The sequence below is a fragment of the Acinonyx jubatus genome, chromosome D2, assembly GCF_027475565.1.
Source record: "Acinonyx jubatus isolate Ajub_Pintada_27869175 chromosome D2, VMU_Ajub_asm_v1.0, whole genome shotgun sequence".
Classification (NCBI taxonomy): domain Eukaryota; kingdom Metazoa; phylum Chordata; class Mammalia; order Carnivora; family Felidae; genus Acinonyx; species Acinonyx jubatus.
In genome coordinates this window covers 55,742,541-55,755,072 of record NC_069393.1, presented here as the reverse complement: position 1 = coordinate 55,755,072, position 12,532 = coordinate 55,742,541, and the positions used below count along the sequence as shown (strand labels likewise).

The following is a 12,532-nucleotide window of genomic DNA, read 5'->3' as shown; positions in this document are numbered from 1 at the left end:
AAATATTAACTTTAGCCACTGGTAAGTTAAGCATGCATTTTGTAATTTCTAAAGTAACCACCAAAGAATAGAAACAAAGTATCATTTCCAAACAAAACAGAATGAGAAAAAAATACCTCATCAATCCAAAAGAAGGCAAGAAAGAAGAAAAAAAAGATGAAACAAGTAAACACAAAAAAAGATGGCAGGCATACATCCAAATATATCAATAGTTATAATAAATATAAATGGACTAAATGCACCATGAAGACATTCAGAAGTCATCACTGAGGACATTCTTAAATGCTAACATGGGGTCTAGAACGACTTTGGCATTTTTAAAGAACTCAGAAGACTGGCTTGATACAGAAGATTTCTAACCAACTTGGTAAAGACAATAAACAAAACTGATGCTAAAGTAAACAACAAGTAATGCAAACTAAAGAGATGATTTTTCAGAAGACATTTTAAGAAAACTTCATCCCACCTTCCCAAACATGCCCAACCATTTGCATGTACTTACTGATAACTGCAGAAAACCCGCAGGAGGTCTTCAGTACGAAATTCTTGGGGGAAGTCATAAATTTCTATGACATGTGGAAATTCACAATCACTGAGGTCAATATCAGAAACTTCATGGTTGTAATAATCAAATCTAGGTTCCTGGATGCTTTCTCTATTCTTCAAATTCCCTGATAACTAGGGAAGAAGCAGCATATAAGTAGCTGTTACATCAAGCTAGAACATTATAAAATATACTATCATATATAAATACTCCTCCCTGTCTCCATATTCCAATTCTTTAACCTTTAGCACTGTCTCTGCACTAATGCTGTTCACGAATACAATAATGGCCAGGGGTCTATCATCCAGTTTATATTAACGTGTGGAATATTTTAAAAGATGCTGAAACTCCAACAAAGATAGGCAATACATGAAGCTTCACTTGCATCTATCAACCAGAGTGTGAGAAAATGTAGAATGATTAATGTGGTGAGTTACAAATGGTACATCTTGGAAAACGAATTTCAGAAAATGGCTGAAGAGATGAATTAATAACATTTGTTTTATCTGGGCTTATTGATCAGGCTCATCTCATAGTTTCTTTTATGAAAGTGAACAAAACAGAAATTTAAAAAAATGAAAACATTTTGTTAGTCCACCTTTTGCTGAATGTAGCCTACAAAGGAAATTTGTTAAGACAAATGTTAACTGGTAGAATTATAGGGTCTCTAGCACGATGGCTACCTACAGGAATTCCCACATAGCAGATTAGTACAAGAATTTAACAGTAATGGAAAATACTTAAAATTCTACTATCCCATAAGAAAACCGAAGGCTATTATCTACTGCACACCAGAGGCAGAAGGGAAGGGGGGAAAATGTAAAGTGGCAGCAAAGCTGTAACAGTCATTTTGTCATTCACCTGTTACAAAACCTAGTTGCCAGTACTGACCACCCAAAGCCTTCAGACCTGAGGGTGTCTTCTCTCTGTTAATCAAAAGTCCAACTAGATCCCTTCAAAGCCTTTCCTTCATTTATACTGTGCCTCACTGCCCATCAAATGAGGAAATGAGAACTTGCAATGCCAAGGACACCTCTCCTTTCCTTGCAGAAATGAAAAAAGACTCAAGAATTTTATTTGGGAGGGAGGAGAGACAGAAGGTGACTTAGGTAAAATCAACAAAAATATTTATTGTTGTGCCTCTAGTTCCTTTTCTCCATGAAGCTTTAGTTTCATCTAAAAAAACAAAACAAAACAAAACAAAAACAAAAAAACCAAAAAACTAGGAATAACAGCAGCACCTATACCTCACAGATAGGTGTGTGGATCAAATGAGATGATTTGTAAGTGCTCAGCACCCTAAGCATAATACTTATATGATACCTAAGTATTCAATGAATTCAACCTACTTATGCAAATTTTAACTAAGTGCTGAATCTATTACAGGATAAGCACCATGTTATTTCCACTCTGTTTAGGATACAGGAAGCAAGAAGAGAATATTCCTTCCACCATAACAATGAGAAAAGACTAAGTGATCTATAAAATCATAACTATTCTTGAATTCACCAGACAGCTGAGTATGTAAGACAACCAAAAATACCCAGAAAGCCACAGAGTAACAAGTTCCTCCAAGGAAAAACAGGACACAGAAACCGTTTTGCCTCTGGCACGGCATGGAAAGAAGTGGGCACCAAGAAATCAGCTGAACTTAAAAATCTTAAAAGCCTAAAGTGGGCTGGTCTATCATTTTAAAATAACTCAGAGCCCCAGACACCAGGAAGGTCTGCAAACATTTCCAAGTGCATCCTTATGCCAGTGCCACACCACTGTCTTGATTACTGTAGTTTTATAATAGGTCTTTGAAATCAGAAAGTTTGAGTGTTCCTATTTTGTTCTTCCTTTTCAAAATCATTTTGGCTATTCTGGGTCCCTTGGATTTCCATATAAATTTGAAGATCAGCTTGTCAATTTCTGCCAAAAGAAAGAAAAAAAAAAAAAAGGACAGCTGGGATTTGTTGAATATGTAGGTCAATTTGAGAAGTACCTCAACAATATTAAGAAAAGATGAATATGGGATACTTTCCATTTATTCAGACCTTCCAACAGTGTTTTGTAGTTTTTGGAATACATGTTTTATATACTTCTTTTGTTAAATTTATTCTTAAATAGTATTTAAATGCAATTGAAAATGGAATTTTCTTAGTTTCATTTTTGGATTTCTGGCATTGACTTTTTGAGTTACTTAGCAAAAAACAAAACCACTGCATGGCTGTGCATTTATAAACTGGGGCTATATAATGCGTTGTGAGAGGTAAATAATGCATGACTACAAAACACCTAGGAATTATAAATTCTAAGAAATGATTACAAAGAGGAAGGAAAAGAGGCAAGATGGTCTAGCAGGAACATTATGATTATGGTCCTTTGCTCTAACCTAGTCAGCAAAATTGAACTATATACTTATATCCCATTTCTGAGGTAACTATTAACTGTTTTGGCTTCTGGGACTGGTTAAATGCAAAGTGTTAGTAATAACAAAACATACGATTCTTATTCTGTATTTTGTAGTAATAGATCTAAAGCCTACAAGTTATATACTCCTGACTAGTTTTTCCTATCAGACACCACTGTTATCAGGGATTCCTGACTTTGCCAAAGAGGAGGAAGAACTTAATTTCATTTCCCCATGGTACTGACACTGGTGAGATCTACTGGTAACACATATTTTGAGGGGGTATGGTGGTCGGTAGGAGGTCATAATGTTAACAGCACTTTCTTTCTTGAGTATCTCAGCAAAACAGGATAGGGAGACTTGACAGAGTACGAGAGAGAGGAATATGTTTCAACGAAGGGAAGGAAACGTCTAAGGGAGAACAATATGGAATGAAATGAGGATCAGAGCAAGACTGTGAAGGGAAGTGAGGGGATTAGACAAGGCGATATAGACAGCTTTAAGGAAAGGCTCTAAAATTTCATGCATGAATTATGTAGATACATCCGCAGAAGACCCACACTGTCCAACACAGTAGCTGCCAGCCACACGTAGCCACTGAGTGCTTGAAAACTGTGGCTACTCCAAATTGGATGGGTTTTATGTATAAAATATACACCAAATTTCAAAGACTTAATACAAAAAAAGTAAAATATCCCATTAATAATTTCTTATATTGATGACGTGTTGACATGATATTCCTGATTAAAAATACATTATTAATTTCAACTCTTTCTTTTTACTTTTCTGCATGTGACTACTAGAAAATTTTTAATTATAGTAAGGTTCATATTTATAGCTTACGTCATATTTCTATTATAGACAAGTGAAACATTTACTCTAAGAGAGTCACGTGTACTGAAGCAATACCAACTATACTGTCAATGTGAAGCCTTCATATTGTAAAACCTGCATATATTTTTTTTTTCTTTTTGATGGCTATGTACACTTTGACAGAGCAACAATAGAGAGAAGAGGTTTTGAATTTGATTCATTCTGATCTATTAGACCAACGGAAAGTTTGCAAACAGCTCAGAGCAAACAATTTTGAGTTATGAATCACAAACATTTTAGGATTTTTACCAGTGGTCTGTCTTGTTTATTTATAAAGCATAACATAAATCTGAGTTATTCCTTCATATGCATAACCAGCTTCCACAAAACCATTCAGCTAAATTAAAATTATCTTCCTCAAAGTGAGGGTTTTAAGACTCTTATTGCCTAGCAGTCCGGTCTTGAAAACAGGTCTATAAAACAGTACCTGACCGGCTATGACTTAGTTGCCCTGGTATCTATCTGTAGAGAAAAAGGGTGAGGAGAGTAGAAGGTCAATTAGGCATGGATCATTGAGCTTTTTATTTTTTGTTGTTTCTTGTTTGATCCTTGGTTCTTCAATATACAAAAAGAAAAACAAAAAGTTCTAAAGTCACAAGCCAACTACGTGTGACAAAAAATAAAAATATGCTACGTTATTTTGGAATAAATTCATATTTATATCTCTGTCAGATGAGCATGTCAGACAGGCTATTATCATCCTGATTACAAAGAGGGAGGACTGCATCACAGAGAGACTAAAGGATATCCCTAAGATTACAAATCAAATTACTGACAGAGTTTGAGTCATAACTCACGTCTCCTGACTGGTAGCAGAGTATTCCTTCCATAACATGGTGAAAAGGTCTTACAGTGAACACAATCAGAAACAGTGCTGTATTTGTGTTCAGGACAATGAATTCTGTCTGATTAAGCATCTGTGGATATAAGCTATTCTAAGAAGAAGGAAGGGAAGGGTGAAAGGGAAAAGGAAGGAGTGAGGAAGGGAGGATCAATGACAAAGCTGAAAATTCAGGGTTGATTTTTCTTTTCTTTCTCTTTAAAAAGTAGATTTATTTATTTTGAGAGAGACAGAGACAGCACAAGTGGGGGAGGGTCAGAGAGAGAGGAGAAAGAGAATCCCAAGCAGGCTCCACACTCCCAGCACAGAGACTGACATGGGGCTTGAACCCAGGAAACTGTGAGATCGTGACCTGAGCTGAAACCCAGGCGCCCCCAGGGTTGATTTTTCTAGTGGTATATTCTAGATAGCATATAGAGCATAGATTAAACTTTCCAAAACACTGCTTTCATCATGCCATTCCTTTGATCAAAACTCTTCAGTGGCTGTACTTAAAGCTCCCATAATTTGGCCCCAACCTACCTGTGGTAGGCTGGATAATGTCCTCTCAAGGACATCCGTGTCCTAATTCCCTTAACCTGTGATTATGATACATGCCAAAGGAGAATTAAGGCAGCAGAGAGAATTAAGGTTGTTAATCAGATGACTTTAAATTAGGGAGATTATCTTGGATTATCTGGGTGGACCCAGTTATAATCACAGGGGTCCTTAAAAGCAGGAAGAGCCCAGAGAAGAGACAGTGAGTCAGAGAGATGAGATATTAGAAAGACTCAACTGACCTTTGCTGGCTTTAAAAGTGGGCCAAAGAATGTGGGCAGCCTCCAGAAGTTAAAAAAGGCAAGAGAACAGGTACTCCCCTATGGCCTCTGGAAAGGAATACAACCCTGCCAACACCTTAATTAATTAGCCCAGGGAGACCCACTTTGGACTTCCAACCTCCAGAACTGTAAGATAATAGATTTGTGTTGTTTTAAGATACTAGTTTGTGCTGGGGCACCTGAGTGGCTCAGTTGGTTAAGCGACCAACTCTTGATTTTGGCTCAGGTCATGATCTCAAGGTTTGGAATTTAGTTCGTGAGTTTGAGCCCAGTGAGGAGGAGCCTTATAAGATCCTCTGTCTCCCTCTCTCTGTCCCTCCTGTACGCACACATGCACTTGCAAACTCTCTCTCAAAAATACATAAATGTTAAAAAAAAAGACACTAGTTTGTGGTAATTTATTACCACAGCAATAGTAAACTATAGTAAACTAATAGTAAACTAATACAATAGTTTTAACAATAGTTAACAATACTTTAACAATAGTAAACTAATACACAATCTAATATGCTACATTCCAACCAAAGAGTAATACTCACTATGCCTAAACAGATCTTACTTCCTCCTGTCTAGTGCTTTGGTCATATTATTTTGCAAGTGCTGGCTGACATCTGTTGGTCTGCATGTCTCAAAATATGACACCATTCTCCAAGGACATACTCAAATACCACCTCTTCTATGATTCCTCCCCTACACATCCAAAAGCATGTATAATCTGACCCTTCCTCTACATTTCTACAGCATTTATCTCCGCTGCACTACTTCTGTAATACTTGTTACATGACACTTTATGTTACAGCTGGACCTACCTCTTCCTCCAAACTTACCCTGACCACCTAACTGCCCCTCCAACAAACATTTAATGAATGCTTAAACATACATTAGAAAAAGAACTTCAAATTCAATATGTAATAAAATTTTAAGATGAATAAAGTGTTATCAGAAGGTAGAAGAGAACTTTGCTAACTCTTCTTCACTGCCCAAGTAATTAAAACACAGACAAGGCAGACAAAGTTGCCATCAGTATAAGTGTGCAAAGGCACACAAGGAGTGTAGTAGTCACCAAATAGTCCTGTGTGGGTACACTGAATAATGTCAGGACTTGGGGGGAGTGTTATGGGCTTAACTGTCTTGCCCAAATTCATATGTTAAAGTGCTAACAACTGGATCCTTAGAATAGGACTGTATTTGGAGATAAGGCTTTCAGAGGTTAATGAAGTTAAAGTAACAACATCATTAGGGTGGGCTCTAAAATAAGTGGTGTCTTTGTAAGAGGGACAGTGGTCACAGACACAGAAAGAAGACCGTGTGAAGACACAGGGACAAGTAGGCCAGCTACAAACCAAGGAGAGGCCTCAGAAGAAACTAACCCTGCTGACACCTTCATCTGTACCATTAACCCCTAGTATTGCAAGGGTTATTACTATGCTACAGTTGGTTTAGAGCACTGGAGTATAGCAGCCTTGGCCAACTACTACACAGTATAAGGCTGGAGAGAAAGGCTGGAGTTCCAGTTGCCTCATCAACATCTGGATTCTATAGTCCAACTATAAGGGACATATCATATTTATCCTGATAGTCCCCTATTGCACATATTATCATGCACAAACTTGGCATTCAATAAATATTTGTGGAACGAATAAAATGCACATGCCTCAAGTTAATTACTTTGTCCAAATGCATGATTAACAGGACTAACTCTATACAGAACCCTCACCAATAAGGATTTGATTTACGCAACATATATTTTTTAAAGGATTCTGGATGGCATTCTGAAATTTGAAAAAAAAAATTGACACTGTTTTCTTTCCCTTTACCAATAAATTTTAATTTCTCTGCTTACATAAATTATGCAGAAAATCCAAATAAATAAATTATAGGGGCGCCTGGGTGGCGCAGTCGGTTAAGTGACCAACTTCAGCTCAAGTCATGATCTCACAGTTTGTGGGTTTGAGGGAACCCCTCATCAGGCTCTGTGCTGACAGCTGGGAGCCTGAAGCCTGCTTCAGACCCTGTGTCTCCTCTCTTGGCTCGTGCTCTGTCTCTCAAAAATGAAGAAATATTAAAAAAAAAAAAAAAAAAAAAAGAAAGAAAAATAAATAAATGAAAATTATAAAAAAAAATTTCAAAACAGATCATCTCAACTTCTGATAGTGACAAATTCAGCACCGAAGTATGGGAACATTCTGTATTTTTTACAGGCTATTTTCACATCCTAGAATGCCTGGTCTGTTTTGGGTCCTTCCTCTCCTTTAAGACCTAGCTTCAATCTTTATCTCCTCTTAAAGCTTTCCTTATTGACTCCAGTTTAGTGGTCTCTCCCTTCCCTATACTACTACGTCGTAACACTTGGCAGTTGGATACACAGTAAAACCTTGGTTTGCGAGCATAATTTGTTCCGGAAACATGCTTATAATCCAAAGCACTTATATATCAAAGCAAATTTCAAGAACAAATGGCTTGATTGTGATCATGTGATGTTCGGCATCACATACTACTCATACTGCAAGACATCGCTCGTTTTATCAAGTTAAAATTTATTAGAAATGTTTGCTCATCTTGTGGAACACTCACAGAACAAGTTACTCACAATCCAAGGTTTTACTATATACCACGTTTCATCAATTCTAAGACACCTATTTTTTTCACACTTTAACACTTCTGACATAAGGATGCATCTTATAATCATGCATATTGTAGAAAATGCTTGCCTGCATATGCAAAAGCATCAAAGTACCAGTACCAAAACCAGCAGAAAGGGTGGTCAGCAGTGTGGAAGAAAATCTGGATATAGGAAGTGCTCTAAATAAATGCAAACAAGGCTTAAGAATCCAGCAACAAGGGGCACCTGGGTGGCTCAGTCGGTTAAGCATCCGACTTCAGCTCAGGTCATGATCTCGCGGTCTGTGAGTTCGAGCCCCGCGTCGGGCTCTGGGCTGATGGCTCAGAGCGTGGAGCCTGCTTCGGATTCTGTGTCTCCCTCTCTCTCTGCCCCTCCCCCGTTCATGCTCTGTCTCTGTCTCAAAAATAAATAAACGTTAAAAAAAATTAAAAAAGAAAAAAGAATCCAGCAACAATGATTTTTGCTTCTTTTATGTATTCTTTTAAGAAATGTTGCACCATCAAAGTTCTTGATGGCACAGAACATGATACAGGATGGAAAGGCGTCCTATCAATGACTGAATCAAGGAATTATTACAAAGAGTTGCACTATAAACATGAGTTTTAGGAAAACTTTAGCCAATTTCTTTCACCTACATTCTCTTTATGTAAGAAATGATATAGGATAAAAATTTGCATCTAATTAAGTCTAACAGAGTTCTTTGTAAAATAAAAATTCTAAAGGGTAAGGGTTGTGTGAAAGTTTAGTGACACATAAAATGATGACGTATTTCACAATCGATGGCTTTTTCAAATCAATGAAGAGAGACAGTGCAAGTGGGGGAGAGGGAGAGAAAGAATCCCAAGCAGTGCTGTCAGCGCAGAGCGTGACAAGGGGCTCGAATCCACCAACTGTGAGATCATGACCTGAGCTGAAGTCCAGAGTTAGATGCCTAACCGACTGAGCCACCCAGGTACCTTTAGAATTGACTGCATGGATTAATTCTGTAGATAATGTAATCACGTTATACAACCAACTTATGGTAAAGTCTTTGTTGTCCTTGTCCCTGTAACTTGATACCCCATATTTAAATTTGTTATAGATATAACTATAGTTTAAGGTGGTTTATTATGTTTAATTAAAAGTACCCACAGCTCTGTGCTGAGAGTGTGGAGCCTGCTTGGGATTCTCTCTCTCTCCCTCTCTGCCCCTCCCCCACTCACTCTCTTAAAATAAATAAAAAAACTTAAAAAAAAAAAAGAATTAATCCACATAGTCAATTCTCAATTACACAGGTTAGGTTATTCAAGTTCTTTGTTTTTGTTTTTCTCTTCCACTTATATCTTGTGGCTACTTAACTGCTTCTAATTCACTTTCTGTTGAACAAAATCAATTTAAAATGTCATTATTTACTATAAACCTTGATAAATTAAAAGATTTGGCTGGAGAATAGGCTTAAGCTATAAACAAAAAGTAAGATTTTGAATTATCTGGATCTAATTCTATTTAAGGTATTCTAGGATCACAGAAAACAGAGTAATAGCCAAGAAATTTTTCACGGTGCTCTATAGTACTATGAATAAACCAAAAGCTAGAATTAAAATGTTTTACTCATCTGACTTATCTTTGGCAAACAGGGAAATAACACTATTTAAAAAAATAAAAAGTATTCCAAGTTTTTTCAAATTTCTCATGACCTAAGTTCAAAAACATCCATAAGGAGTTTCCTAAAAAGATACTACCATTATAGTATTATAGCATAAATATTTATATGCTATGCTGTATAAATTACAGCTTCTAGCCCTCTTTTATACTATTTTGGGCTTGAGTTCTTTTCAATAGAAGGATAAATTTAGACTTTTAAACTCTAACATTTTACACAGTAAGTATAAGAATAGATAATGTCTCCGATGAAATTCCATACCCGCAAATAAGACTTCTAATGTATCTAGGCTGTGCCCCTACTGACTTACCAAGAAACCAAAGCCATAAAGGCAAACTTTGGCTTCATTAAATTTCCAACAAGAATGGCTCAAATGTCCTCCCCATCTAAGGTGCCATCTAAAGACTTCTCTAGAATAGGTGTTAAGTAATATCTCAATACCTCTGATTATCATCGGTGGGAGAAAGCCATGTCCATAGCTTTGGATTAAGGCATAATTAAAGAGAAGAAAGGGAGGAAGTGAACAAGGAAGCAGAAAAGGAAAAGGGCAAAAGGAAATAAGAAAAAAGCTACCGTAATGAGACATGTATAGTGCCCCAGCAATTGGTTCAGATGATCATTTACTGACCTCAGGGCCAGAGGGTAAATCTGAGAACTCTAGTTCCCTCCCACAGATGGTGATGTAGGACATAGGAATATATGGGCAGAGACCAAGTGAACATCCTGAACCAATATGGGCCTGGTTCCTGTTCTGATAGTACAGAGGTTAACATGGCAGACTGATGATGGAGCTCTTGAGAAGACGCTATACAGTCCCCTGAAAACATTAAATTTATAGTCAAGAGAAACACTGAGAAGGCAGGGAGACATCTGTATCTCCTCCTTTTCCCAGCATCACTGAAATGACTAGATTGAGAGATGTCACTGATGAACTAGAATGATCTAAGACCAGACTACCCAGGAACAGGAAACTGCTAGAGGTTTGAACCTTCCCAAACTACCGGTGACAGCTAACCTCAGTGACAATGGCTGTCCACAAGACCCAGGAAAAATTGTAAAATAGATAAAGTTAGCATTTATTGCCATTCCACTTGTTTGATTTCTCTAGTCCCTGATCTACTTTTCCTTATGTTCCCTTTAGCTACCTAAGATCCTACATCATACCCATACCAATTCTCCCAAATAAAATGTTTTCTTTGCTTATTACTTTAGAGAGTATTAGTCCTGGCTTATCTGTCCCTACCAGGTAATACATATGTACTTCTGACCTTCAAACTTCAGACTCAGAACCACTGCTTTAAGAAATGAGTCAGTCTTGTTCTGGGCAGGCAATATAATAGTACGACCCATCATCTGAAGGATCAGAAGCACAGTGTTTGTGCATTAAGCCTAGTATCCAGTATTCCTGGGCATCCTCTTGGCTTTTCCTCAACAATCTCAGTTTTTGGTCAATTCATACAAAAGATCTTCTGCACAGGTTGCTGACTAGCACTTAAATTCCCTCTGTCCCAAATCTAGGCATTATTGCAAATTTATACCTCCCTACACCCCAACCCCAAATTCATAACAAAACAGTCTGAATTTAAATATATTTTGACTGCTGGCTACTCACTTCAGCAGCCAGGCCTATAGAAGGGTCCCCTTTTTCCTCCAGCACTCCTTCCCAAAGCCCAGCAACAGAGTATCTAGCATGCCTTACAAGCAATTTTTGATACAAATGATTATATTAAATCAAAGCATAGATGAGTTTAATTCTCCTAAAAATATGTTTCTATCCTTAACCAAACTTTTAACACAAATAAATTTTCAATTTGGGGATACAGTTATTGTTTCTTTTCACTCTAGTTCTCTTTGCCAACCCTACCATTTCCCCTCCCTGCTATCGTCGCTCAACAGGGAATGAACTAAATGGAACAAACATTAGGAGGAGTCATATCACTATTCCTACCCCATCTGCCCCAACCATACCCCACATATGGCATCTCATGGAGCTCACTAACATGAAAGCACTGCCAAGGACAGAGTAGGGCACACCAGAATCTCTGAAGCTTCAGACAAGAATCCCTCCTTGTACTGACAACAGAGGCCTAGAACTGTTTACCTCTCATTAGTTTTGAAAAAGCATCGGGAATTAAACTGCTGTTGATGCAAATGCAGATTCAGAGGAAAAAAATACTATGCAACAAACCCAATGGAGCTCAGAAGGGAGATTTTTCATTTTAGGAGTTGTTTGGTTTAGAAATAAACAAACTGTTAGCAATGGTATCGTCTTAATGTCCCCTCTTTCTGTATGAACCAGAGATCTAGTCATCATCCACTAGTGGACTGAACAATAAACGGAATATATAATTCAACCAGATTATTCACTGGATGTCCCAAGTGACTGCATTCGAAAATACAGCATCTGGAATCCTCACTCAGGCAGTCAAGAACATGTTAATTCAGATGTCTTATTTTTTTTTAATGTTCATTTATTTACTTTGAGAGAGAAAGAGAGTATGAGCACAAGCCAGGGAGAGGCAAAGAGAGAATCCCAAGGAGGCTCTGCGCTGTTAGCACAGAGCTTGATGCAGGGCTCGATCTCACAGACCATGAGATCATGACCTGAGCTGGATTCAAGAGTCGGATGCTTAACCAACTGAGCCACCCAAGTGCCCCTAATTCAGACGTTTTAATAAAAATATTAAACATAAGTCTGTCAAAATGATTTGCAACTAATAATAAAAGATACTGTGAAAATAAAAACTAAAATAGTGAGGAAGTATAAAGTATATGGGAACCTTGTACTTTTTTCAC

The 12,532-nt window shown here is 37.5% G+C and overlaps 1 protein-coding gene across 14 annotated transcripts in view; it reads right to left on the bottom strand.

Moving 5' to 3' along the window:
• Nucleotides 1–12,532, bottom strand: part of R3HCC1L (R3H domain and coiled-coil containing 1 like) — a 103,262-nt gene that overhangs the window by 25,100 nt on the left and 65,630 nt on the right. For all 14 annotated transcript variants that reach the window (XR_008292271.1, XM_015062984.3, XM_015062983.3 and 11 more), the window contains one exon: nucleotides 503–678. Coding sequence is in view for 13 of the 14 variants with exons in the window: in XM_015062984.3 (XP_014918470.1) it covers nucleotides 503–678 (176 nt within the window). In the remaining variant the exon portion in view is untranslated. The remainder of the gene's footprint in view (nucleotides 1–502; nucleotides 679–12,532) is intronic.